At 48.0% G+C, this 27,571-nt stretch overlaps 3 protein-coding genes across 4 annotated transcripts; 1 reads left to right on the top strand and 2 right to left on the bottom strand.

The window, feature by feature from the left end:
- Positions 1 to 1,205: 1,205 nt before the first annotated feature.
- On the top strand, positions 1,206 to 26,976 carry ZP4 (zona pellucida glycoprotein 4). 2 transcript variants are annotated; one of them, NM_001323209.1, is given in 12 exon segments: positions 1,206 to 1,427; positions 23,061 to 23,182; positions 23,260 to 23,362; positions 23,674 to 23,829; positions 24,182 to 24,369; positions 24,522 to 24,619; positions 24,932 to 25,062; positions 25,254 to 25,443; positions 25,516 to 25,663; positions 26,259 to 26,340; positions 26,629 to 26,745; positions 26,824 to 26,972. In NM_001323209.1, coding segments are annotated over 12 exon segments (1,635 nt in total). In that variant the 5' UTR covers positions 1,206 to 1,228; the 3' UTR covers positions 26,925 to 26,972.
- Positions 4,538 to 9,900, bottom strand: LOC107315788 (cytochrome P450 2C9-like). The gene is made up of 9 exons (XM_085554451.1): positions 9,692 to 9,900; positions 9,200 to 9,362; positions 8,567 to 8,716; positions 7,994 to 8,154; positions 7,264 to 7,440; positions 6,940 to 7,081; positions 6,363 to 6,550; positions 5,743 to 5,884; positions 4,538 to 5,135 (listed from the first exon to the last, which is right to left on the bottom strand). Exons 1-9 carry the CDS (start codon positions 9,869 to 9,871, stop codon positions 4,954 to 4,956), a joined length of 1,485 nt encoding a protein of 494 aa, XP_085410577.1. The 5' UTR covers positions 9,872 to 9,900; the 3' UTR covers positions 4,538 to 4,953.
- Positions 14,046 to 19,392, bottom strand: LOC116653598 (cytochrome P450 2C9-like). The gene is made up of 9 exons (XM_085554452.1): positions 19,184 to 19,392; positions 18,692 to 18,854; positions 18,066 to 18,215; positions 17,493 to 17,653; positions 16,727 to 16,903; positions 16,403 to 16,544; positions 15,824 to 16,011; positions 15,221 to 15,362; positions 14,046 to 14,643 (listed from the first exon to the last, which is right to left on the bottom strand). Exons 1-9 carry the CDS (start codon positions 19,361 to 19,363, stop codon positions 14,462 to 14,464), a joined length of 1,485 nt encoding a protein of 494 aa, XP_085410578.1. The 5' UTR covers positions 19,364 to 19,392; the 3' UTR covers positions 14,046 to 14,461.
- Positions 26,977 to 27,571: the final 595 nt, after the last annotated feature.

The following is a 27,571-nucleotide window of genomic DNA, read 5'->3' as shown; positions in this document are numbered from 1 at the left end:
ACACAAATGCCTGTAGAGACTGCAGTATACCAGAAAGACATTACTGAATTAGCTGAGAAAGACATAAAAAAGGGGAACTGTTCCTTTAAACTGACATCTTCAAGCACTCTTAGAGGACAGAAAGACAGAGGGAAGCAAGTAGCGAAGAAAGATTTCTAGAACCTGGGAGAGTCTCTGGTGAATCTCTCCCCAAACTGAGAAAGATCTGAGCATGTGAGAGCAAGATTGGGTGTGTATCTTACTGCAACCAAACAGAGACAAGGCTTGAAAAACTCTTAGAGACAAACCAGCAACTATTTAGGGCTTCAGCAGGGTGCTCTCTAGGCTGGACTGTACAATGCCCTCATTGCTGCGTAGAACAGCCTTGGCTCTGGTCTTCTGAGCGGTAGGGTGGAGATTCTTTCATTCAGGGGTGAGTGTGAGGAAATCATCATTGTGGCATCTCATGCAAAAGGGACAGGGCATCTCTGTACCATCTATTCATCTGGTACCAGTGTTCCCAGTGGCACGCTTTAGTTGAGCAGCATGTGTTGAACAAGGTGGTGGTATTACCTCAGCACTTCATGCTGCTTTGATTAAAAAGAAACAAACAACAAAACCAGGAACATTCCTGCAACTGTCCTGACGCATCCTGTACTGGAAACAGTGCTGCAGTCCAGAGCCAGGAGTATTTAATGGAAATCATCTCTTTTCACATGTGCACAGCTCCCTACTTAGCCATTGATTGCATGCAGGGGACTCTTTCTGTGCTTCCATGCTAGCAGCCTGTGTATAGGATTTGAAGCATTGACACCTGCAACAGAGAGCACCGTCACTCAGCTTTTTACACTTATGCCAAGGAATGTGCAATCAGTGCATCAAGGGGGGAAACACTGGGAAAGATTGGCAGAACTGCTGGACTGGCCAGTGAGGGGAAGAACTCATCAGGAGAGGAAGAGCTGGAAGGCCCTTCTGGAGCTCCAGAGTGGAGTGCAAAAATGAGCTGCTCTCAGCTCTAAGTTATGAACAGGGAGCCACCTCTTGACAGGAGCTCAGCTTGTGGCTGTTGGCAGAAATAGGTGCAAGCACACTGTGATGGATTTGGAGGCAGCTGGGAGCAGTAGAATGTGTTAAACTGCTGACTTGTGTCCACCTGCAACCATCAAGACTTGTTATTCCCATCTGGCCCCACAGCTTAAAAGGGCCAGGCTAAGAGCAGGTGCTTCATGGTGCTTGGCAGGAGAGCAGGATGGGTGTTGTAGGGCAGTCCCTGGCTGTGTTTGGAGCTGTGTTCTTCTGGGGGTTGCTTGGTCCCCATGTTTTGTTTGCAGGGACTTGGAGTAGCCCTTTGGCTGACCCTGGCTTGCTGGCATGTGGCCGAGGGAGTTTGCAGCTCACCTTTCCACCTGGCTGGGAAGGGAATGTTTCCTTTGTGCTGACTGCTTGGGGTGTGTGAGGGTGATGTCTTCTGAGTGCTCAAACATCAAATTTGAGGGTGCCTCTGAGCTGAGTGGTTCCATTGGTACTCTCTGCTGCACAGATGCTGACCAAATGGACCTTGATGGACTTGAAATCTAAATGCATCAGGGTCTCAGGACATTGGTGAAAGCTCACTTGAAGGTCCTGCACTTGTCTGGGGCAATCTCCCACACAAGAACAGACCAGGAGGTCTGCTCCTAATGTTGCAGCATTCTGTTTTAAATTTTGGAGGCGCTGTTGTATGAAAGGGTCAACCAGAGCTGGCAGTGTGCTCCTGTGCCTTAAAAATCCAGTTGTATCCTACAGTGTGAAAGGAAACGTGACCTATATATCAAGGGATGTAATTCTCCTGCTCTGCTTTACACTTTTGAGACCAAGCATCTCTCAGGATTAGAGAGTCATGGACTAGCTGTAGGAGGTCCAAAGGAGGGTTGTGAAAGGACATGGGTGGGCTGGAGCTCCTCTCCTGTGACGTTAGGCTGAGAGAGCTGTGTTTGTTCAGCCTGGAGAATGGAAGGCTCCAAGAAGCTCTTACAGAAGCCTTCCACACATAAAGGACATGGGTGGGCTGGAGACCCTCACAAGAAAGTGGAAGGTGTGTAGTGATAGGACAAGGTGTAATGGTTATGAAATGAAAGGGGATAGTTTGGTTAGGCATAAGGAAGAAAATATTCACAGCTAGAGTGCTTTGGAGCAGGAGCAGGCTGCCCACAGAAGCTGTGGATGCCCTTTCCCTGGATTTGTTCAAGGCCAGGCTGGATGGGGCTTAGTGCAACCTGGTTTACTGGATGGTGTCCCTTCCCACAGCACTAGTGTTAGATCTAGATTGTCTTTGATGGTCCTTCCAACCCAACCATGCTATGATGGTGTGGTATGATAAAGTTCTGCTGTGGAAGGCCCAGAACTTTCTACTTTCCATTTCACTTCTGGAACACCTTTACTTGATTCACTGGTGAATAACTGAATTACCAGCAAGTTTAGATAAGATTTTGATGCATAAGCTCTGACATTGCCAGGGCTGTTCATGGGAGTTCATGAGTCTCCAAGAACTTCTAGTGGGTGAAAGTGGAGTTTGTGGGTGTTTGCTTTTCAAAGTGCATCATGGGAGGTTGCATGCTTCATAGTGTTTCTCTGCTGCTGGTTCATACCCCCGCCAGCTTTTCCATAAATTTCCCCTGTTCCTGGGGAGTTGGGTTCTGTTCTCAGTACTGCCTCACTCTTTGTGCCCTAGTTCTAGAACAAAGCCTGGAACTAGGATTACTTCCAAGATTTCTGGCTTTTATCAGGATGAGTTTGGTGTGTTTAAGTATTCCCTCCAACCTGGTGCTCACACAGGCATTTTCTTACTCATGAGTGCCATCACTCTGAACATTTCCTGCTGGAAGCTGTGTGCCTTTACTTGTCACAACAACTCCTTTGCAAGTAAATCTCAAACTTGCAGGACATGTCAGATCTATGTAGAGTCTCCTTGCTGTCTGCTCCTTCTTGTTTTTGACCTCAGTTCAGCAGGTATCAGTAGCAAGTGCCACGCCTGCCCTCAGGGCTGCCAGCACCCCTTTCCACAGGATGCTTGGAGAGGTTATCACTGCTGTCTGCAAATGCCATTTGGCTTTGGCCCATTTGTCAATTGTAGCATGTCTGTTTTTCTGTTGTTTTGCATGGCGTACAACGTCCCTTGCAAGGTATGGGGCAGATAGACTTCTCGCTATAGGCAATCCCAGAGTGCACAGGGCCATTTGCGCTTTGGTTCACAGCAGTTGTTGCCAGTGGTAACTAATTTCTCCTTTTCGTGTCAAAGTTCCCCAGAGGACTCTGCAGATGACCACATCTTTCATGCTTTTTTACAAGAGTGCCATCAATTCAGTGAGTGTGCTGCATAGGATGAAAGTCACCTGCTGTCTGGGTGCCTCAGTGCACCTGGGAGCTGAGGAAGATGTTTCTGAAAAGGAAGGAGCTACTCCGATGCAACCGTGTATGTTCAGAACCTTTTTTGCAGTGCTTTCCTACTGCTGCCTGAAAAACGTTTTGCTTTGTGACTGTCATTCCAGGAATTATACTGTGCCTCATGGACATAGTGGAGAAGACAAGAAATGTCTGTGTAAATGAGAATCAAGAGACAGGCATCCAAACAGAAGCTATGATGCCACATCAGAAGAACCCATGACAGAATCCATTTTTGAAAATCATCCTCCCTCTCCTTGAGAGAAAGAAATAACAAATAATGTCTGGGACCAGAAATAACAAACGCAGTCCATTTCCTGGACACCAGAGGTCCCACTACTGTGTTTCAAGAACAGAAGAGCTTTTTACTTTTCTGTTCTTGAAATTCCAGAGGACAGGACAGAGGGATGTTGTGAGGGGAAAGAGCCTGTTAAAGGACAAGCTTCTGAGATGCTTGGAGACTCTCTCCTCATTTGGGGAGTACAAAAACTCTAGAGGAGAGGTGGCTCTGCTGTCCTTCGGTGTTTAACTTCCTCTGTTTAAATAAAGATCATGTAAGTCCTTGTGGCGATACAGATGGAAGAGAAGATTAACCAGACTGTTTGGAGGAATCCCCATCACTCAGATGCTTTTGAGCCTCACAGAAGCTTGGGAGGACAGCGGGGCAACCTAGTTCTCATTTCAGAGGGAAAATTGACCTTAATGAGGAAGAAACCTGAAGGCAGAAAGAAAGTCCAGCTGCTGCCCATAGACTCATGGATGGCAATTTCCCTCTGTTCTCTGCTAGGCAAAGGCTGGGCCATAGTTCCCTTAATGAATCAGAAAGGATCCCAACTGCAGGCAGAGGTCCCAACAGAAGGGAACTGGAATAAAGCTCTGGCTTCCTTCAGCCTCTGAGCTGGGTGTGTGCTGTCATCCTCGAGGGATGCTGCAGATTTCTGTCAGGCTCCTGTGGGCAGCATGCTGGCTGGGATCCTTGCAGGCAGCAGCAGTGAGTCCAGTGGTGAAGCAGACAGGCCTCACACTGGGGAGGACAGCCCTGCATGCACAGTGCTGCCCATGTGCTCTCTGACCTACTCTGTTGTGAGGAGCAGTGGCTACAAGTATGGTCATTACTTTAGGAAAAGAAGAGCTCAAGTCCTCACAAACAGATTGTTCTTTATTAGGTTGTTAACATACACATATGTAACACAATCCTTCTGCAAAGTGTGCTGCTCTTGGTGGGACCTGTATGGCCATTGAAGCAGGTGATGGGCAACCATGGAGTCACATCTGTGAAGCAATTACCTGTTCAGTGGGACTGCTGTGCTCAGGGAGCATATGTACAGAGTGTCAGTGCAGTGGGGTGCAGCATCACCTTCTGCACTGTGGTGAGGAGGAGCAGATCTGGGAGGTGTTCAGAGCATCCGTGTTTGATCTGTCTGGGACTTTGTCTGTGGGTTGTCCTCGTGGAGGCTTTGGGTTGGTGGGGCAATGCTCCTGCCTGTGGTTTGAGGTGGGGAGGGGTAAAGGAGCAGAGTGTCTCAGGAGCAGAGCAGTGAGGTTTTGTGCCCCTCAGCGGGGGATAGCACAGAGCTGGTAGTAGGGAGGAACATTTCCTGTCCCACTCAGTGTTGGGGTGATGCTGAGTTCCTCGGGGCTGACAACAGGCTTCAAGGTGAAGTTCTGCAGAATGGTGGCGAGTAGTAAGAATATCTCCATACGTGCCAGGCCCTCTCCAGGACATATTCGTTTCCCTGGAAGCAAACACAACCAAAAGCTCTGAGCGGGTGCTGTTGAGTGGCTCAGAGTTTGTAGTGAGCTCACGTGTTATGTATGCAGCATTACTGACTTGATGCAGCTACAGCAGTGAGATGAGTGGAAGTTTGGTTGGGTGTGTGAAGGCAGAACAGGAGCAGGAGAAGTCTTGAACATGGAGGAGGAATGGAGAGGATGGGAGAGTGAGGTGATGCAAATGTTGGGTGAGAGTGGAGGGCTGCGGCTATTGGACGATTGATAGATTTACATGGCCTATATAAGAGGAGCATACAAAAATTGGATCTGCCACTTGGATGGCAGGGTGGATAAGGCTGGCTTTAATGGATGTGTATGAAGGTGACAGGTACTTGAGAAAATGAGAATGGGTCCCCTGCATGCCATTCCATCGGCAGCTCTCAAGGAGGGGTTTGAAAATCTGTCAGGCCCCAACCAAGGTGTGTGACATGGCTAGGGAAGGGATCAGCAGGGAGGAATTATACAGAGGGCAGTGAGTGCTGAGGAAGCTCTGGCTGGACTGGTCTGGGAGCATGTGTGGTAACCTAAGCTGAAGGACTGGAGCTCCTGCAGGAGGAAACTGTGCCTTACCTGCTGAGAAGGGGATGAAGAACTCACTCTTCCTAAAGGTGCCGTTCTCATTCAAGAAATGTCCGGGATTAAACTCAGTTGGGTTTGGAAACTCCTTGCTGTCGTACAGTGCAGTACTGAGGAGGGGAAAGATTGTGGTGCCCTGCAGTGACACAAGAAGAGCAGAACATGAAGGAAGAGAAGCATCACTGGGTCACTTAATCCTGCTCCCTGCCAAGCTAAGGCTGGACTTAGTGGTATGATCATGTCAGAAGACATGAAGAAATGGGAGTACCATGGCCCAGGCTCTAACAAATTGTTGTGAGCAACTCGGTGCCTGTGTGGTGACACAGCTATGTTTTGTTGTGAGCTTTGCATTTTTCCCCTAGCAGGCCAGCCTGCAGAGCCAGAGTGCAGAGGTGTTGGATAGAGCTAGTGTTCCAGTCTTGGTGCATAGAGCAGCAATAGGGCATTGTAGGGAAGCTACAAGAGCGTGGGGATGTGGGGCTAGATCCTTTATGAAGGCCTGGGTGAGGACAAGGTCAAGTCCCAGCAATTGCTGCTACTGGTCTGTATCTGTCAGCCTGAGGGCAACAGTGCTGACACTCTATTGCCAGACTGGCAGGAGCTTTCCTGCTAACCTTGGGAATGACATAGTCTCTGAGGTAGATATCTTTGGTGACAGCATGAGGGAGGCTTGTAGGGATGAGGGCAATGAAGCGCTGGATTTCATGGACGACTGCATCTGTGTAGGGCATCTGGGTCCGGTCAGCCACGCAAGGTTTTCGTGATCGTCCCACTACCCGGTCAATCTCTTCTTGAACTTTCTCTGTCACGAGAAGCACAGCTGGTAAGATGGGTGAACGAGGCAACCCCCAATCAAGCAGGCTGTCCTAAATAATCCTCAAATCCATTGGGTTCATTTTCAATTTACTGATGAGGAGGACATTTGTGCTGATTTTGGTGATGTATGGAATGCCTCTCCCCACTCAGCCTATTCCAAGAATGCTTTTAAACAACTTGATTAAATACGAGCTCCTCGAGATAAAGATGTGGACATAGTCAATTCCCTGGCCATTGAGGGGGTGCACTACACGGGCTCCAAGTGTTATGAGCGTTCAGGGACATAGCCCATGCATGCAGAGTATGAGACAGAAAGAGTACCAGATGTGTCACAACCTGGGGAGGAGTAGAGGGGAAAGGACTGTAGACTGTTACCTTGTATCTTTGGATACTTGAGAAGAAGCAGCAGCCCATATCGCGTAGTGGTGCTTGTAGTCTCAGTTCCCGCAATGAACAAGTCAAAGGTTGTGGTTATCAGGTTCGTCATGTTGAAGTGTGATTTGGGATTGTCTTTTTCCTAGAGAAAAGGTCTTGCTGATTCTCGGGTTGAAAGGAGAATTGTGTCCCTTTCTTGTGTCACCCCATAATTTTGTTTCCACCCAGAGCTGTTGAATGTGTCTGCTAAGTGCAGCAGCCAGCTGGGAGAAATCATCAGCAGATGTGTATTTGGGGATGAGCTGTGCTTTGGTGTCTCCTTACCTCCAGCATTTTGCTGAGGAAGCAGTCGATGAAATCCTGTGGGGAACTGGGATCCAGGGAGGCTTGGTGCAGCTTTACCTCCTCTGCCACAAAGGCTTTCACAGCATCAATTTCTTTGAATACATTGTTGTGTGGTCCAGGCAAGTAATCCAGGATGTAGGAGAACATCTGGTATAACTGGAAGGAAAGAAATAGAGAGGTCACCGGAGTGACAGTTGCCCTATTATTTGTGATTAACAAAAAGCTAAGGCAGCTTCAATCCCCTCAACTGAGCCAAGCAGTAGGTCTGTGTGCTTGGGAGTTCCAATAGAGCAATGGGGACCTGCTTGAGCCTGGTCTGAATTTTCAGAGTTAGTCATAGAATCATGGAATTGCTCGGGTTGAAAAAGGCCTTAAAGATCATCACATCCAACTGCAACCTAACTGTACTAACCTAACTCAAACATCCCTCTTTTAAGTCATTTCCCTGAGCACTACATCTAAGTATTTTTTAAACACAACCCGGGATGCTGACTCAACCATCTCCCTGTGGCGCCTATTCCTGTGCTGAACTGCCTATTCCTACTGAATGGCTTGGGATGAAAGGACCACCAAGATCATCTTGTTCAACCCCACTGCCATAGTGTGTCAAGGGTGCAACTGTATCCTGAAGATATTCCCTTTTCAGCAGCAGGGTGTTTATAGGGGAGGAGGCCTCCTGTTCCCACTCTGAAATGTCTGCTGAATGTACCTGTCCCCAGCGGGAGTTCATCATCTCAAATACATTGTTCATGTTGTTCATCAGGGACAGGAACTTCTTGTCTTTATAGTCATATCGTTTCCCAAAGACGATGGAGCATATGACATTGGAGACAGCGCAGCTCAGCTTGAATGTTGGGTCAAAGGGCATACCTGTGAGTTCAGAAAAGTTACAGTCTATTAACAGGTAAAGAAATAATTAAAGAAAACCTATGGCTGCCATGGGCAACGTGAACTGCAGTGGACAGTGGGAATTCAGTCTCTGAATTAAAGCAGAGATGTTCTCCAAAAGGAACTATGCATGATCATGTCATTGTTAACAGCTTTCAGGGATCAAACGCACAGGAAGGTGCAATAACGGACTCACTGAACAGTTCAGAGACTTTTGAGAGGCCTCCTTGCCCACTGTTCTAGCAGTGCCGCCTCGAGCCACTCCTAAGGAGCCCGTGCAGACACCTTATGAGTATCTCCAATAATGGAGGCTCCACAGCTTCTGCAAAGAACATGTGCTCCCTTGGCATGTTCCTATTTTGCAAATGTAGGCTATATTAGATGTGGATCGTACTCTTTGTTTTTGTGATCTCTTCCAGCAAGTGCTCAGCTTCCTCCTGGATCCTCTCTTCAATGCTCCTCTTCCCCATCCCAAAGTTGCGCAGAGTGATGAGAGCAAACCGCCGAACTTGTAACCATCCCTCATTGTTGCTGAAAATAATGCCTGTAGTGGAAGAAGAAAGAGGACAGGCCTGTCATTGGTGTGCTGGACCTGAGCTGAGTGGAAGCTTGCAATGAGAGTGAGTGCTGTCTCTGGGGGAGCACTGACATAGAACTGTGGTTTGGAGGCTGCCTCTGGAGATGTTGTAATCTAGTAGCCCACTTTTGGCCTTCTCCAAGGCATAACCAACCTCCTTGTTGACAGTTCATTCCTTGTTTCCACACAGAACTTCCCTTTCTGCAATATGGCTTAGTTGCTTCTTGCCCTTCACTATGCACTCATGAGACAAGTCCAGCTTCATGTCTCTCTCAACCTCTTCAGGGAGTGGAAGCCAGAGGTTGTGAGCTGCCCTGCCTTCCCTTGTCCCGGAGGGACCCACCCTCTTCTCTTTGACTGCCCTCGTGCTTCATGTGCTCCAGCCCTCATCTGCCATACTTGTCCTTATCACTTCCCTTTCCTCTGAGGAAGCTCAGTCAGTGAACATACCCAATCCTTTGTTAGCCCGGTCTCCAATAGGCCAGTGTCCTCTGGCAGCAAACTCATCCGCACGATCAATCAGGGCTTCTTTCACCACCTCATATCCCGACAGGACCACCACTGGAGTTGAACCCAGTTGCACTGAGAAGACGGGCCCATATTTTTCAGAGAGCTGTCAAAATGCAAGAGGGAACATGGCCATGGAGCAGGAAGAGAGGAAGGATTGAAAAGTGATTGGGTTGATGCCTCCTGCTCCAGCCTGTGCAGCCTTGCAGACCTGCAGTGTTAAGTAAGGCCTGGTCCTCTCAAGAGGAGCATCAGTGAGCCATCAGCCCCTAAACAAGGGGGGCAGCAGTGAGGGGTCCAGCTGAAATCCCCAGGGCTTTTCTGCTCCTTGCCTGTTGCCACTCAGCAGAGTACAACCACACATCATCCCCACGCACACAGCCCTTACATTGCTCACCATTAGCAGAATCTGAGATGAAACAAGTGCGTCCTTACCTTCTCCAGAGTTTTGGCTAAATTCTTTGGTTTCACCTGCAGTATGTTTCCTACGATGGGAAGGGGAGCTGGTCCCTCAGGCATCTTCCCCTTTCCAGACCTGTTTCTCCATTGTAGGATGGAGAGCAAGCAAGCAACACAAAGCAGGAGGACAACACTGGCTGCTCCCAGGAGCAACATTTCCCTGTTGGACACAAACTTCTGATGTTGCTATTGTGGCAGACTGTGCCCCTTTATACACTGAAGTGATCTGTGACACTGAACTTCAGACTGCTCTGTATTGCGAAATTATGGCTTCTCTGACTGTTGATTAAACACCTTTTGTCAAACAACTGCTGGGGCCAATGGAGTTTAAGAAATTTTGCGCTTGCTCCCAGGACTAGTTTCCCAAAGATCATTGTTACAAGTACATATTATGGGTGTGGTGTTCCACTTGTGATGCTCCCTGTAATGTACTCTTACAGAGCTTGTCACAGGTACATTGGTGCCCTGTAGACTTTCTATTCTTCAGCGTGGTTTGTACCAGTTGTCACTGAGGGAAACCACCTGTGCTTGTTCCTGAAGCCTTCCTGTCACCAGTTTTTAAGGGCACACTGCATACAGACAGTGCTGCAGTCCAGAGCCAGGAGTATTTAACGGAAATCATATCTTTTCACATGTGCACAGCTCCCTTCTTAGCCATTGATTGCATGCAGGGGACTCTTTCTGTGCTTCCATGCTAACAGCCTGTGTGTAGGATTTGAAGCATTGACACCTGCAACAGAGTGCACCGTCACTCAGTTTTTTACACTTATGCCAAGGAATGAGCCATCAGTGCATCAAGGGGGGAAACAATGGGAAAGGGTTGGCAGAACTGCTGGACTGGCCAGTGAGGGGAAGAACTTGGCAGGAGAGGAAGAGCTGGAAGGCCCTTCTGGAGCTCCAGAGTGGAGTGCAAAAATGAGCTCCTCTCAGCTCTAGGTTATGAACACAGAGCCATCTCTTGACACAAGCTCAGCTTGTGGCTGTTGGCTGAAGTAGGTGCAAGCACACTGTGATGGATTTGGAGGCAGCTGGGAGCAGTAGAATGTGTTAAACTGCTGACTTGTGTCCACCTGCAACCATCAAGACTTGTTATTCCCATCTGGCCCCACAGCTTAAAAGGGCCAGGCTAAGAGCAGGTGCTTCATGGTGCTTGGCAGGAGAGCAGGATGGGTGTTGTAGGCAGTCCCTGACTGAGTTTGGAGCTGTGTTCTTCTGGGGGTTGTTTGGTCCCCTTGTTTTGTTTGCAGGGTCTTGGAGTAGCACTTTGGCTGACCCTGGCATGTGGCCGGGGATCTGTCACCTCCCCTAACTCCAAGGCTGGGAAGGGAATGTTTCCTTTGTGCTGACTGTTTGGGGTGTGTGAGGGTGATGTCTTCTGAGTGCTCAAACATCAAATTTGAGGGTGCCTCTGAGCTGAGTGGTTCCATTGGTACTCTCTGCTGCACAGATGCTGACCGAATGGACCTTGATGGACTTGATATGTGAATGCATCAGGGTCTCAGGACATTGGTGAAAGCTCACTTGAAGGTTCTGCACTTGTCTGGGACAGTCCCCAACACAAGACCAGACCAGGAGGTCTGCTTCTAATGTTGCAGCCTTCTGGAGTAAGTTTTGGTGGTACTGTTGTATGAAAGACTCAACCAGAGCTGTGACTTAATAATCCAGTTGTATCCTACTGTTATAAGACAACATGGCCTATATGTGAAGGGATGTAATTCTCCTGCTCTGCTTTGCTCTTTTGAGACCAAGCATCTCTCAGGATCAGAGAGTCATGGACTAGCTGTAGGAGGTCCAAAGGAGGGTTGTGAAAGGACATGGGTGGGCTGGAGCTCCTCTCCTCTGAAGTTAGGCTGAGAGAGCTGTGTCTGTTCAGCTTGGAGAATGGAAGGCTCCAAGAAGCTCTTACAGAAGCCTTCCAACACATAAAGGGTGTTCCCAAGAAAGAAGTGGAAGGTGTGTAGTGATAGGACAAGGCATAATGGTTTTAAACTGAAAGGGGGTAGTTTGGTTAGACATAAGGAAGAAAATATTCACAGCTAGAGTGCTTTGGAGCAGGAGCAGGCTGCCCACAGAAGCTGTGGATGCCCTTTCCCTGGATTTGTTCAAGGACAGGCTGGATGGGGCTCAGTGAAACCTGATTTACTGGATGGTGTCCCTTCCCACAGTGGGGGTGTTAGATCTAGATGTTCACTGATGGTGCTTCCAACCCAACCATACTATGATGCAGTGGTATGATAAAGTTCTGCTGTGGAAGGCCCAGAACTTTCTACTTTCCATTTCACTTCTGAAATACCTTTACTTAATTCACTAGTGAATAACTGAATTGCCAGCAAGTTCATACAAGGTTTTGTTGTGCTAATCTTAACTGCTGCATAAGCTCTGTCATTGCCAGGGCCGCTCATGGGAGTTCATGCGTCTCCAAGAACTTCTAGTGGGTGAAAGTGGAGTTCATGGATGTTTGCTTTGCAGTGGAGTTCATGGGAGTTTGCATTGCTTCATGGTGTCTCTGTGCTGCTGGTTCTTACCCCTGCTGGCTTTTCTGTAAATTTCCCCTGTTCCTGGGGAGTTGGGTTCTGTTCTCAGTACTGTCTCATTCTTTGTGCCCAGAATCTAGAACAAATGCAGGAACTAGGATTACTTCCAAGATTTCAGGCTTTTATCAGGATGAGTTTGGTGTGTTTGAAATATTTCCTCCACACTGGCACGCACACAGGAATTCATTTACAAGGGGTAAAACTCATGTGTGCTGTCATTCTGACCTTTTCCTGCCGGAAGCCATAAACTTTTTCATGTCACAAAAGCATCTAAGACTTTCCTGAATATTATCTTCTGCTTGTAGAAGCCAACTGCAGACAAGACTGGTTGTTCCTCTCCGTCAACATGAAAGTCCAGTGAAGCAAGTTTCCAACCTTGTCTTCGCCTTTCCCGGTTCCATTGGAGGAAGTCCATTGGAGACATGTGTTTTGGATCTTCATATAACAGGATAGCTGTGTCGTAACGTGGTCTCTTTTCTTTGCAAGTAAAACTCAGTCTTGCAGGAAATGTCACCTCTGTGTAGAATCTCCTGTAGGCTTGCTGTCTGCTTCTTCTTGTTTTTGACCTCAGTTCAGCAGGTGTTAGTAGCAAGTGCCACTCCTGCCCTCAGGGCTTCCCGCAACCTCTAACACAGGATGCCTGGAGAGGTTATCCCTGCTGTCTGCAAATGCCATTTGGCTTTGGCATTGTCCCATTTGTCAATTGTAGCATGTCTGTGTGAAGTTATTTTGCATGGTGTACAACGTCCCTTGCAAGGTATGGGGCAGTTAGACAGCATTCTGACAGGAGGCAGTCCCAGAGTGCACAGGGCCATTTGCACTTTGGTTCACAGCAGTTGTTGCCAGTGGTATCTCATTTCTCCTTTTCGTGTCAAAGTTCCTCAGAGAACTCTGCAGGAGGCCGCATCTTTTGTGCTCTTTCCTGTAAAACAAGAGTACCATAAATTCAGTGAGTGTGCTGCATAGGATGAAAGTCACCTGCTGTCTGGGTGCCTCAGTGCACCTGGGAGCTAGGGAAGATGGTTCTGAAAAGGAAGGAGTTGCTCCGATGCGACTGTGTATGTCCAGAACCTTTTTAGATGTGCCTTCCTACTGCTGCCTGGAAAACATTGTGCTTTGTTACTGTCATTCCTGCAATGATACTTTGCCCAGGGATGGCAACTTTCCTCCATTCTCTATTACTTCTTACTCAGAGTTGTTTTTCATTCAATTACACTGTTCCTTCCTCTGTGCTCCCACAAAAGGTATCTCATCTGAGATGTGGAGTGGGAGGGATTATTCTATGATTTCCGATGAGCATGCTGTGTGAGATGCAGTTTCTGCAGCCCCTTCTTCATTCAAGTGAGGTGCTGAGGGGCCACGTTGATAGTCAGTGTTGTATCAGGTAATGCTTCAGGGAGACAGGGGAGGCACAGTGAAGGTGTGCCCAGCCCATCCAGCCTGTGCAATGCCTTGGCCATAGCATGCCTGATAATTATGAAGTGCCCCCAATAGTAGGGAGAAGTCCCAACAAATGGGAATGGCATTGAATCTCTGGCTTCCTTCAGCCTCTGAGCTGGGTGTTTGCTGTCATCCTTGAGGGATGCTGCAGATTTCTGTCAGGCTCCTGTGGGCAGCATGCTGGCTGGGATCCTTGCAGGCAGAAGCAGTGAGTCCAGTGGTGAAGCAGGTAAGACCTAACACTAGGGAGGACAGCCCTGCATGCACAGTGCTGTCCATATGCACTCTGACCTACTCTGTTGTGTGGAGCAGTGGCTACAAGCATGGTCATTACTTTAGTAAAAGAAGAGCTCAAGTCCTCAGAAACAGATTGTTCTTTATTAGGTTGTTAGCATACACAAATGCAACACAATCCTTCTGCAAAGTGTGCTGCTCTTGGTGGGACCTGTATGGCCATTGAAGCAGGTGATGGGCAACCATGGAGTCACATCTGTGAAGCAATTACCAGTTCAGTGGGACTGCTGTGCTCAGGGAGCATGTGCACAGAGTGTCAGTGCAGTGGGGTGCAGCATCACCTTCTGCATTGTGGTGAGTAGGAGCAGTTCTGGGAGGTGTTTAGAGCATCCATGTTTGATCTGTCTGGGACTTTGTCTGTGGGTTGTCCTTGTGGAGGCTTTGGGTTGGTGGGGCAATGCTCCTGCCTCTGGTTTGAGTTAGGGAGGAGTAAAGGAGCAGACTGTCTCAGGAGCAGAGCAGTGAGTTTTTGTGCCCCTCAGCGGGGGATAGCACAGAGCTGGTAGTAGGGAGGAACATTTCCTGTCCCACTCAGTGTTGGGGTGATGCTGAGTTCCTCGGGGCTGACAACAGGCTTCAAGGTGAAGTTCTGCAGGATGGTGGTGAGGAGTAAGAATATCTCCATACGTGCCAGGCCCTCTCCAGGACATATTCGTTTCCCTGGAAGCAAACACAACCAAAAGCTTTGTAGTGAGCTCACGTGTTATGTATGCAGCCTTACTGACTTGATGCAGCCACAGCAGTGAGGTGAGTGGAAGTTTGGTTGGGTGTGTGAAGGCAGAACAGGAGCAGGAGAAGTCTTGAACATGGAGGAGGAATGGAGAGGATGGGAGAGTGAGGTGATGCAAATGTTGGGTGAGAGTGGAGGGCTGCGGCTATTGGACGATTGATAGTTTTACATGGCCTATATAAGAGGAGCATACAAAAATTGGATCTGCCACTTGGATGGCAGGGTGGATAAGGCTGGCTTTAATGGATGCGTATGAAGGTGACAGGTACTTCAGAAAATGAGAGTGGGTCTCCTGCATGCCATTCCATCAGCAGCTCTCAAGGAGGGGTTTGAAAATCTGTCAGGCCCCAACCAAGGTGTGTGACATGGCTAGGGAAGGGATCAGCAGGGAGGAATTATACAGAGGGCAGTGAGTGCTGAGGAAGCTCTGGCAGGACTAGTCTGGGAGCATGTGTGGTCACCTAAGCTGAAGGACTAGAGCTCCTGCAGGAGGAAACTGTGCCTTACCTGCTGAGAAGGGGATGAAGAACTCACTCTTCCTAAAGGTGCCGTTCTCATTCAAGAAATGTCTGGGATTAAACTCAGTTGGGTTTGGAAACTCCTTGCTGTCGTACAGTGCAGTACTGAGGAGGGGAAAGACTGTGGTGCCCTGCGGTGACACAAGAAGAGCAGAACATGAAGGAAGAGAAGCATCACTGGGTCACTTAATCCTGCTCCCTGCCAAGCTAAGGCTGGACTTAGTGGTATGATCATGTCAGAAGACATGAAGAAATGGGAGTACCATGGTCCAGGCTCTAGCAATTTGCGGTGAGCAGCTCCGTGCATGTGTGAGGGGACACTGCTATGTTTTGTTGTGAGCTTTGCATTTTCTTCCCTAACAGGCCAGCGTGCAGAGCAAGAGTGCAGAGGTGTTGGACAGAGCTAGTGTTCCAGTCTTGGTGCATAGAGCAGCAACAGGGCATTGCAGGGAAGCTACAAGAGCCTGGGGATGTGTGGACAGATCCTTTATGAATGCCTGAGTGAGGACAAGGTCCAGTCCCAGTAACTGTCAGCCTGAGGGCAACAGTGCTGACACTCTATTGCCAGACTGGCAGGAGCTTGCCTGCTAACCTTGGGAATGATGAAGTCTCTGAAGCGGATATCTTTGGTGACAGCACGAGGGACACTAGTGGGGATGAGGGTGATGAAGCGCTGGATTTCATGGACGACTGCATCTGTGTAGGGCATCTGGGTCCGGTCAGCCACGCAAGGTTTTCGTGATCGTCCCACTACCCGGTCAATCTCCTCTTGAACTTTCTCTGTCATGAGAAGCACAGCTGGTAAGATGGGTGAACGAGGCAACCCCCAATCAAGCAGGCTGTCCTAAATAATCCTCAAATCCATTGGGTTCAGAATCAAATTACTGATGAGGAGGACATTTGTGCTGATTTTGGTGTTGTCTGGAATGCCTCTCCCCACTCAGCCTATTCCAAGAATGCTTGATTAAACAACTTGATTAAATATGAGCTCCTCAAGATAAAGATGTGGACATAGTCAGTTCCCTGGCCATTGAGGGGGTGCACTACACGGGCTCCAAGTGATATGAGGGTGCAAGGACATAGCCCATGCATGCAGAGTATGAGACAGAAAGAGTACCAGATGTGTCACAACCTGGGGAGGGGTAGAGGGGAAAGGACTGTAGACTGTTACCTTGTATCTTTGGATACTTGAGAAGAAGCAGCAGCCCATATCGCGTAGTGGTGCTTGTCGTCTCAGTTCCCGCAATGAACAAGTCAAAGGTTGTGGTTATCAGGTTCGTCATGTTGAAGTGTGATTTGGGATTGTCTTTTTCCTAGAGAAAAGGTCTTGTTGATTCTTGGGTTGAAAGGAGAATCGTGTCCCTTTCTTGTGTCACCCCCTAATTTTGTTTCCACCCAGAGCTGTTGAATGTCTCTGCTAAGTGCAGCAGACAGCTGGGAGAAAGCATCAGCAGATGTGTATTTGGGGTTGAGCTGTGCTTTGGTGTCTCCTTACCTCCAGCATTTTGCTGAGGAAGCAGTCGATGAAATCCTGTGGGGAACTGGGATCCAGGGAGGCTTGGTGCAGCTTTACCTCCTCTGCCACAAAGGCTTTTACAGCATCAATTTCTTTGAATATATTGTTGTGTGGGCCAGGCAAGTAATCCAGGACGTAGGAGAACATCTGGTATAACTGGAAGGAAAGAAATACAGAGGTCACCAGAGTGACAGTTACCCTATTATTTGTGATTAACAAAAAGCTAAGGCAGCTTCAATCCCCTCAACTGAGCCAAGCAGTAGGTCTGTGTGGCTGGGAGTTCCAATAAAGCAATGGGGACCTGCTTGAGCCTGGTCAGAATTTTCAGAGTTATCCATAGATTCATGGTATTGCTCGGGTTGAAAAAGACCTTAAAGATCATCACATCCATCTGCAACCTAACCGTACTAACATAACTCTAATGACCCTCTTTTAAGTCATTTCCCTGAGCACTACATCTAAGTATTTTTTAAACACAACCCGGGATGCTGACTCAACCATCTCCCTGTGGAGCCTATTCCAGTGCTTAACTGCCCATTCCTACTGAATGGCTTGGGACGGAAAGGACCAACAAGATCATCATGTTCCAACCCCACTGCCATAATGTGTCAAGGGATCAACTGTATCCTGCAGATATTCTCTTTTCTGCAGCAGGGTGTTTATAGGTTTTATTGTGAAGAGTTAGAAGAGACTTCCCTGTGAGGGAGGCCTCCTGATCTCTCTCTGAAATGTCTGCTGAATGTACCTGTCCCCAGCGGGAGTTCATCATCTCAAATACGTTGTTCATGTTGTTCATCAGGGACAGGAACTTCTTGTCTTTATAGTCATATCGTTTCCCAAAGACGATGGAGCATATGACATTGGAGACTGCGCAGCTCAGCTTGAATGTTGGGTCAAAGGGCATACCTGTGAGTTCAGAAAAGTTACAGTCTATTAACAGGTAAAGAAATAATTAAAGAAAACCTATGGCTGCCATGGGTAACATGAGCTTCAGTGGACAGTGGGAATTCAGTCTCTGAATGAAAGCAGAGATGTTCTCCAAAAGGAGCTATGCGTGATCGTGTCATTGTTAACAGCTTTCAGGGATCAAACGCACAGGAAGGTGCACTAACAGATTCACAGAATGGTTCAGAGACTTTTGAGAGGCTACCTCGTCCACTGTTCAAGCAGTGCTGCCTCGGGCTGCTCCCAAGGAGCACGTTCTGACATCTTTTGTGTATCTCCAAGAATGGAGGCTCCACAGCTTCTGCAAAGAATGTGGGCTCCCTTGGCACGTTGCTATTTTGCAAATGTAGGCTATATTAGATGTGGATCGTACTCTTTGTTTTTGTGATCTCTTCCAGCAAGTGCTCAGCTTCCTCCTGGATCCTCTCTTCAATGCTCCTCTTCCCCATCCCAAAGTTGCGCAGAGTGGTGAGAGCAAACCTCCGAACTTGTAACCATCCCTCATTGTTGCTGAAAATAATGCCTGTAGTGGAAGAAGAAAGAGGACAGGCCTGTCATTGGTGTGCTGGACCTGAGCTGAGTGGAGGCTTGCAACGAGAGTGAGTGCTGTCTCTGGGGGAGCACTGACATAGAACTGTGGTTTGGAGGCTGTCCCTGGAGATGCTGTAGTCCAGCAGCCCACTTTTAGCCTTCTCCAAGACATAACCAACCTCCTTGTTGACAGTTCATTTCTTGTATCCACACAGAACTTCCCTTACTGCAATATGGCTCGATTGATTCTTGCCCTTCACTCATGAGACAAGTCCAGCTTCATGTCTCTCTCACCCTCTTCAGTGAGTGGAAGCCAGAAGTTGTGACCTGCCCTGCCTTCCCTTGTCCCGGAGGGACCCACCCTCTTCTCGTTGACTGCCCTCGTGCTTCATGTGCTCCAGCCCTCATCTGCCATACTTGTCCTCAGCACTTCCCTTTCCTCTGAGGAAGCTCAGTCAGTGAACATACCCAATCCTTTGTTAGCCCGGTCTCCGATAGGCCAGTGTCCTCTGGCAGCAAACTCATCCGCACGATCAATCAAGGCTTCTTTCACCACCTCATATCCAGACAGCACCACCACTGGAGTTGAACCCAGTTGCACTGAGAAGACGGGCCCATATTTTTCAGAGAGCTGTCAAAATGCAAGAGGGAACATGGCTGTGGAGCAGGAAGAGAGGGAGGATTGAAAAGTGATTGGGTTGATGCCTCCTGCTCCAGCCTGTGCAGCCTTGCAGACCTGCAGTGTTAAGTAAGGCCTGGTCCTCTCAAGAGGAGCATCAGTGAGCCATGAGCCCCTAAACAAAGGGGGCAGCAGTGAGGGGGCCAGCTGAAATCCCCAGGGCTTTTCTGCTCCTTGCCTGTTGCCACTCAGCAGAGTACAACCACACATCATCCCCACGCACAGAGCCCTCACATTGCTCACCATTAGCAGAATCTGAGATGAAACAAGTGCGTCCTTACCTTCTCCAGAGTTTTGGCTAAATTCTTTGGTTTCACCTGCAGTATGTTCCCTACGATGGGAAGGGGAGCTGGTCCCTCAGGCATCTTTCCCTTTCCAGACCTGTTCCTCCATTGTAGGATGGAGAGCAGGCAAGCAACACAAACCAGGAGGACAACACTGGCTGCTCCCAGGAGCAACATTTCCCTGTTGGACACAAGCTTCTGATGTTGCTGTTGTGGCTGACTGTGCCTTTATATACTGAAGGGTTTTGCTTTGTTAGGTAATCAACAGGTTTTTTTGGTCACGTGGCTGAGTTAATCAGTTCTCCAAATCAGTCATTTGATTTTTCTTTGTTTTGCAAAGCAGGTATTGTGAGATATGAAATGGTGTTTAAAGGCACACCTTGTGTCATACACGGCGTGGCTTACATGTTTAAAAAATTTGAAGTGTGTTCATAATACTACTTATTTCCCTCCAAGTTCATTGTTACAGAGTTCATATTGTGGGAGTGGTATTCCACTTGAGGCACTGAAGTTATAGTTACACATCCGCGATTGCTGTAAGGCAGGCACATCCAACATACAGCCATGCCCTGGACCATTGTGGTGGTGGCTCTGCCCCACTGAGTGGCCCTGACCCAGTCTTGGGCGCATGCCTGTTGCTCCCAACATACCATTGGTATGATGTTTACACTGGGCTGAAACCAGAGCACGGGGAGGGTACAGTGCAGTGCTGGTACTTTTTATGGCGTGTAATTGTATGCTTTGTTACATATTGGCTAGAAACAGTCCTTTGACCTGTGTTAAATAAGCAGCTTTGCTTTCCTTTTCAATAGAGGAATTGGATTCATTTTCTTCCAATAAAGGAAATGGCCTAAAAAAATATCAGTTCTTTTGGTTTATTTGTGAGTCCATTTTCAGTAGACATAAATGTATTACCTGTGGATTTTCATGTGGAATATGGAGTTGCAATCAGACACAAAACTCAAAGGAAAATCTGATCATGTCTCTTTACCAGGCTGCACAGTCATGCCTTATTCATGTGATCACATTTTGGCAGTACATACATTTGCAAACAACTGTTTTCAAGGGTGAAGCACAGAAAGGGCTAAATTTCATCCAAAATCTCTGATGGCTCACCTGAGAACTGCCTAGGAATCACAACTACTCCCATCAAATCAGGCTGAAACAGTCGTTTCGCAAAATCAAGGTCACATATAGTATCATAGAATCATAGAATCACCAAGGTTGGAAAAGACCTAAAAGATCATCCAGTCCAACTGTTCACCTGTTACCAATAGCTCCCACTAAACCATGTTCCTCAACACAACATCCAATCGCTCCTTGAACACCCCCAGGGTCAGTGACTCTACCACTTCCCTGGGCAGTCCATTCCAGTACCTCACCACCCTTTCTGAGAGGTAACGTTTCCTAATGTCCAGCCTGAATCTCCCCTTCCACAGCTTGAAACCATTCCCTCTAGTCCTAACATCCCACTAATGTTTTTGTTGCTCTCTTCCTTTATGTTTTAATTAAAACAAAACAAAAAACTTTGTTACTAATATGCATTAACTACATTATGTATTTCACAAGGGCTGCTCCAAAAGTAATACCACCTATATTATTATGTTGGCCCATGACATCAGAACTGAATGATGGTGGGATGGCAGTAGAGGCTGAATCTTCCTACTAGTATCCTGTTCCATGTTGTTGCTGTGTGACAGATGGCAGCAGAGGGACACTCTGACAAAATGGCATCTGAGATGGAAGCGCATATGGAGCAAAGACATGCTACTGAACTCCTCTGTGCAGAAGAAATGGCATCCAATGATATTTTTCAGTGCTTGCTGAGCATTTATGGAGACCAGACAGTGGATATGAACACAGTGAAGCAGTGGTGGTGCATTCTCAAATAGTTTTACTGTGCTCTTTGCATCTGTTGTAGTTTTGTGGTAATAAATAGGAGGCATTACTTTGGAGTGTCCTACATAGGTGTGGCCCAAGACAATTCCTCTCCAAGCCAAAAGGTTGGACACACATGTTGTAAGGTGAAATAAAACAAGCAAATGGATAAAGAAGAAGTTTGGAAACGAGACAGATCTACATCTTTCCTCTCAGCAAAAGTGATTTTCACTGCTTGTCACAACAAACAAAGCAGTTTGCTTTCCCAGGTATCAGGTGCATTTCACTTGCCTCCCATCTCCACATCAACCAACATGGCAGTCACATGTATGTACAGAGAACTTAGAAAGGGTGATAACTGAAACCACTCTTAACACAGGTATTGCTGTGGTGAAACTGCAGCACTCCCAGAGTTAGGTTTGTTTGTTTGTTGTTGTTGTTTGCAAATACAGCTATTGCTTAAATATCTGCAAAAAAATTTCCCATCAACATAAACTGTAAGTGAAATAAAGAGAACCATTTTTGTAGCTCTGAAGTACTTCATTTATTTGCTATTATTTAGCCAATTATCAGCAGAAAATGTTGCTAACGTCTGAAAGCTGTATGGCAGATGTGTGGCAATAGCAAGGCTGTTTGCATGAGAGGAGGAGAAATGTTGCAGTTACAAGCAGACAAAGGGTACTGGCAGCTCCCTTCTTAGTCAGGACAAACTTTCTCTGGGATAATGGAGGACTCCCTCTTATCTATGCTTGCCCACTGACAGCTTCTCAAGAAAACCTACTGACTTCTGGTGTGCAGGTCCCACAGAGCAGGTGGTCCCAATGCCCAGCAGCCTTTCCCTGTTATTCCCAAACACCCTGCACTGTAAACAGTGCTGCAGTCCAGAGCCAGGAGTATTTAATGGAAATCATATCTTTTCACATGCGCACAGCTCCCTACTTAGCCATTGATTGCATGCAGGGGACTCTTTCTGTGCTTCCATGCTAGTGGCCTGTGTGTAGGATTTGAAGCATTGACACCTGCAACAGAGCACACCGTCACTCAGCTTTTTACACTTATGCCAAGGAATGAGCCATCAGTGCATCAAGGGGGGAAACAATGGGAAAAGTAGGCAGAACTGCTGGACTGGCCAGTGAGGGGAAAAATTCATCAGGAGAGGAAGAGCTGGAAGGCCCTTCTGGAGCTCCAGAATGGAGTGCAAAAATGAGCTCCTCTCAGCTCTAGGTTACGAACAGAGAGCCATCTCTTGTCACAAGCTCAGCTGAAATAGGTGCAAGCACACTGTGATGGATTTGGAGGCAGCTGGGAGCAGTAGAATGTGTTAAACTGCTGACTTGTGTCCACCTGCAACCATCAAGACTTGTTATTCCCATCTGGCCCCACAGCTTAAAAGGGCCAGGCTAAGAGCAGGTGCTTCATGGTGCTTGGCAGGAGAGCAGGATGGGTGTTGTAGGGCAGTCCCTGGCTGTGTTTGGAGCTGTGTTCTTCTGGGGGTTGCTTGGTCCCCTTGTTTTGTTTGCAGGGACTTGGAGTAGCCCTTTGGCTGACCCTGGCTTGCTGGCATGTGGCAGAGGTAGTTTGCAGCTCACCTTTCCTCCTGGCTGGGAAGGGAATGTTTCCTTTGTGCTGACTGCTTGGGGTAAGTGAGGGTTTTGGGGCTTTTAGTCAAGGAGCTTTTTGGCTGCTGCTGTCTTTACCCAGTGTTGCGGTATGGCTGGAATGTGAAGGATGATGGTTCTGATGTGATATGTTAATAGTTCTAGTGCCACTTGTGTAATCTGGGAGCTCATTACCTGACCCAGCACTCAGGGATTTGAGTGGAATGTTGTGCCTGCATTTATGTGGCCTTGGCTACTAGGTTCCCTCTCAGCTCTCTGCTAATGTAGACCCTACTGTGGGCTGAGATGCCCTTTCTTTTCACCAAACAATAGAGATATAGTACATATGTCTTCAGCCTGGCGTGCTGAATCCCTGCTTCTGTCTCATCTTCTATTAGATACTGAGGGTAAGGCACATGCTCTGCAGAATGATTCTGGCTGTGGTCTCTGGGTGTCTGAGGCTTCAGATGGCTCCAGGGTAGTGTCAGTTTCCTACACCAGCTGCTATGTCTTCAGATGGGTGAGTAACCTGGAGACCCTGCTGGGGCTGCAGTGACCTCTGCTCTGGTTGCATTGATTAGTGTGGCTCTCTCCTAGGATGGAAATTACTTCATAATTTTGGGGCTAGAAGGGACAGATGCTGCTGGACAAAAAGTTCTTCATGAAGAGAAGCTCTTCTCGTGCCCTGCAGACCTTCCTGGTAAGACTGACAAAGTGCTGCCTGTAGCCATTAATGCCCTTCCTAGAAGGCGCCTGTTCCTATTCCACCTGTGGGATGAAAGAAGTAGCTCATGTCTGTACAGGTGACGCCTTGGAGGATGTCAGTGCAGAGGGCCATGGTTTTCTGGGTACTTGCTTGTCAGCAGGCTTCTATGCCAGCTCTGAGCCATATGTTTGACTCTCGCATGGATCTGTGAAAATTCCCTCAAATGCAAAATCAAACTAGTGTTCCCTACGCCCTTGACCCTCTGCTGCTGTGCTCTTGCTGCAAGTTCTTCCTGTTTCTTGTAGCTCTGGATGCTCCTAGCAGCAGTGTCTGTTCTGCTGTCCACATCCAGGACCGGCTGTCCTGTGCCTCCTTACCCGTTAGCCAGGGAGACTGTGAAGAGCGAGGCTGTTGTTATAACCCCAGGGACAAAGAGAAGATGTGCTATTATGGTAACACAGGTGAGTGTGGATGGCCATCCTCCTCTCTGATGTGGTGGCTGGCTGGAGTACTTGTTTTCTCTGGCAGAGCAGGATTGGTGTGTACCAGTCCTGCAGGTGGCTTAGGGCTGTGGTTCTGGTTGTCAAGGAAACTCATTCGTGTGTTCAACCCATAATGAGTATTGCAACAGACTTGTGTTTATGTTCAGAATCAGTGCTGCTGAGAGTATCTAGTGCTGGTAACACTTTTACCTTGCTTTACTCAGTATATGCAGTGGGGTTTACTGGAAGGAGGTCTTGCTGCTCTTCTCTGTGCTTTGTATTTGGGGCTGTTTCTCCTTGGACTTAAGACTGACTCTTTTTTTCCCCCCAGTGACAGCACACTGCTCACCAGATGGCCAGTTTTCCATTGCTGTCTCTCGAGATGTGACCCTGCCACCTGTTGCCCTGGATTCTGTGCATCTGGCCAGTGGGCGCGTTGCTGGCTGCATCCCTGTAGTGAAAAACAATGCCTTTGTTGTGTACCAGTTCCCACTCTCTGCCTGTGGCACTACTTTTCAGGTAAGAGTTGTAGCTGAATGAGCTGAAGCTTGTAAATCTGTAGCAACCTGATGTGGCTTTGACTATGCACTGGGCACCATATGGATTTTCAGAAGCTGATTGTTCTCCAGCCTGACTTCACTGCAGTCAAAATGTCTGCCCTGTTATTGCAGGTGACTGGAGATCAGGCCATATATGAGAATGAGTTGGTGGCATCCAAGGATGTGAAGACAGGGAGCCTTGGTTCTGTCACTAGGGACAGCACTTTCAGGTAATACCCTGGGGCAGGCACTACTCTAACAAGCAGGAACTTGTCCAGAGAGTGTGCACGCAAGTTCAGAATGTACAGCAGTCATCTGAATAGGTTAGGGACTGGCATGTCTCCAATCAAGGGGAATAAAGCTAGTGCTGATCAGTGCCACCCTGTGGACTTGAATCTGAACTCTGAAGAGAATTATGACTGATCAAGAAGAGACTCTGGAGATACAACTAATTAAAGCAGATAATTAGGTTGTGATCTTGGAGAAAAGCTAGGCAATGTCAGAGTAGCCTGTCCGCCTGATCAGTGTTCCTGCCCCATCAGGTTACACGTCCGCTGTAGCTTTGCCATCACTGGGAGTTTTGTCCCCTTGAGCGTTCAGGTCTTCACGTTGCCACCACTCCCTGCTGTCTCCCAGCCTGGTCCTCTGTCCTTGGAGCTGCGTGTTGCCTCAGGTATGAGAGGTCCACAGGACTTGGTCTGGATTCTTGGTGTAGGGCTCTGCTCTTTGCTGGGTAATAAGGGAGTGAATCCTGCTACTGCTTCTCTGCCACATGGATGACTTGATGGCATAGCTATGAAGGATGCTTTCAGTTTCTCTACTTGTTTATTCCTGCTCTAAAATAGCCCTCTTTTCCTCACCCAGATGAAAGATACAGTTCCTACTACACTGCCAGTGACTACCCCATTGTGAAGGTTTTGAGAGACCCTATTTACATAGAAGTTAGAATCCTTCAGAGGACAGACCCTGACCTGGTTCTAGTACTGCACCACTGCTGGGCCACACCAAGTATCAATCCTCATCAACAGACACAGTGGCCTGTCCTGGTGAATGGGTAAGTGGCTTGTAAACAACGTTGGGTGTGGGGGAATGACTTGTACTCATTAACTTTTGGCCTCCTTCTCAGGTGCCCTTACGCAGGAGACAACTATCAGACACAGCTGGTACCTCTGAGTACTGCCTCAGGACTACTGTTTCCATCACACTACCAGCGCTTCACCTTCTACACATTTACCTTTGTGGACTCAGCTTCCCAAGAGTTGCTCTCTGGGCTGGTAAGCTGCCTTCCTGGTTCCCCAGATTCCTCTTGAATTGGTTCTTATTGCTCACACATTAGGTGGTTTCCTATCTTCATTCCTTGAGATGGTTTTAAGTATAGATAATGTATCAGTGGAGCAGTGTGACAGAAAATGAGATTACTGAAACAGCAGATGTACTTAAGTGCTAGCTTGCTGTTTAAGATGTGTTGAAATAGTTGGACCACATACCTTAAACTACACAAATCAAATCTGTAAACTTCTTAGCTAAAATGACTTGGAAGTAGCTTTCTGGTGCCTGGAAGGTATCTGGTATGTGACTCTTGTGAACTACTGAGCACTTGAGTGATAAAGTTTGTTTCCTATGCTGTCTGCTCAGTGCTCCTCGATCAACCAATACTCCAGACTGGTCCAAGTTGTGTACCTAGGCAGTGCTTACCTAACTGAGCTAATTCTAGGAGTCCAGGAGAAGTGTTATAATGCCAGATCTGACATTTTTGAAGGCTGTGGACAAGGTATCAAAGCTGCTATCCTGGCCAGGTTCAGTGCACCACAGCAGGATATTACCTTGCTACACACAGAGAGCAATTCAAGGCTGTTGCCTTCATTCTAGGTGTACCTGCACTGCAGTGCCTCAGTGTGCCACCGGTCTGTGCAGGAGTCCTGCACCACCACTGTTTGTCCTGCTAGAATCAGTAAGTGTCTTTACCTTGGTGCATCTGAAGGGGCAGCAGGGCTCTGGTCTCCCAGCCAAGTGGGTAGGAGCACATGCTGTTCCTTGGTACAGGTTAGCAGGCCTTTCCTGCTCTTTTCCTCTGAGGAAAGGCTCTTGCCACCCTGACAGAAATGCAGGAGTCACTGTAGGCTCCCCTCTCTGTTCTGATGCATGGCAGGCTTGGCTGAGTGTTGAGAAGGTGGCCAAAGCCTCCTGGCCTTGAGGGCTAGGCATCTTTGTCATCTACAACTCTTTTGCTGCTCCACAGGAGGTAGAAGGAGTGCTGAGCATACCCTTAAGGATGGTCCCTCCCGGGTTTCCAGCAAAGGCCCTGTTATTTTCCTGCAGGATGAGTTAAGACAAGTAGCTGATGTGAATGATTTCAGTAAGTGTGCAACTCAGTATAGGTATGGACCAGCCCCTTCCCCAGTCTAGTTCTAACTAGGGCTTCTCTCCTCCACAGGAGCAGCTCCAGCCACCTGGACTCTGGGTTTTGCTGCTGTGGCTGCTGGGGCAGTGCTGAGCATGGTGCTGGTGGCTGCTGTGCTGTGGTGGAGAAAGTGATCTCACTTGTTACAGGCATCTGTGTTGCAATAAAGTGGTTCCCAAACATGAAGTCTCTGGGATGCCTTCTCCTTTCTCCAGAGCATGAGGAGTGGAGCAGGAGTAGGCCTTGGCACAGTGGTTGTTTTGTTTTCTTGCAAGACAAAATGATCCTGGTGGCTGTTTTCCAAATGCCCTTTATCTAAACTGATCTTGCTGTCTGCCTGTTCTGCTATGGGAGTGGTGCAACTCTGCTCAAGTCAAGGAAGAGCCTCTGCTCTGCTTTGAGAAACTGCAGACTGAGCTAGGAGTGATGCTGAGTGGGTTCTGCATTCCTCTCAGGTATTTCTAAAAGTACTGATCTTAGCTCCTAGCTAAGCTCAAGAGCAGCAAAGCTAATTAAAAGGAATTTTTCTATCTGCTGTCTCTTCAGGATGTGTAGGGCAGCATGTGGCTATAAGGAGGAGCAGAGGCTCACTCCTTGCCCCAGAGTACACCAGCTCAGTTGAGGCTGTGCTGCTCTTTCCAGCTATCTCCAGGACAGGATAAGCGGTGCTTAGTTCTGTTGTGCCCAGGACAGGAGCAGATGATGCCCTCCGCCCTATCGTGCGAAGGCAGGGGAGTTCTCTGGCTGGACCATTATCAGCATTATTTAAGTCTAACGCCTC

This window comes from Coturnix japonica, chromosome 8 (genome assembly GCF_054131305.1).
Source record: "Coturnix japonica strain WE chromosome 8, WE-NBRP24, whole genome shotgun sequence".
In the NCBI taxonomy this organism is placed as follows: Eukaryota; Metazoa; Chordata; class Aves; order Galliformes; family Phasianidae; genus Coturnix; species Coturnix japonica.
The sequence above is the reverse complement of the archived record's forward strand: the minus strand, read 5'-3'. Positions and strand labels throughout refer to the sequence as shown.

Excerpts from the sequence above, each read along its gene's own strand:
- LOC116653598 (XM_085554452.1), bottom strand. The coding sequence starts at position 19,363 with ATGTTGCTCCTGGGAGCAGCCAGTGTTGTCCTCCTGGTTTGTGTTGCT. Across the intron at positions 18,855-19,183 it reads TAGCCAAAACTCTGGAGAAG|CTCTCTGAAAAATATGGGCC; the intron begins GTAAGGACGCAC and ends GCATTTTGACAG. Across the intron at positions 15,363-15,823 it reads GAGACTTCATCATTCCCAAG|GGCACCACAGTCTTTCCCCT; the intron begins GTTAGCAGGCAA and ends GTGTCACCGCAG.
- LOC107315788 (XM_085554451.1), bottom strand. The coding sequence starts at position 9,871 with ATGTTGCTCCTGGGAGCAGCCAGTGTTGTCCTCCTGCTTTGTGTTGCT. Across the intron at positions 8,717-9,199 it reads CCGGGCTAACAAAGGATTGG|GCATTATTTTCAGCAACAAT; the intron begins GTATGTTCACTG and ends CTTCCACTACAG. Across the intron at positions 6,551-6,939 it reads CAAGTATCCAAAGATACAAG|AGAAAGTTCAAGAAGAGATT; the intron begins GTAACAGTCTAC and ends TTCTCGTGACAG.
- ZP4 (XM_085553797.1), top strand. The coding sequence starts at position 22,505 with ATGGGTGTTGTAGGGCAGTCCCTGGCTGTGTTTGGAGCTGTGTTCTTC. Across the intron at positions 25,063-25,253 it reads GGAGCTGCGTGTTGCCTCAG|ATGAAAGATACAGTTCCTAC; the intron begins GTATGAGAGGTC and ends TTCCTCACCCAG. Across the intron at positions 25,444-25,515 it reads TGGCCTGTCCTGGTGAATGG|GTGCCCTTACGCAGGAGACA; the intron begins GTAAGTGGCTTG and ends CCTCCTTCTCAG.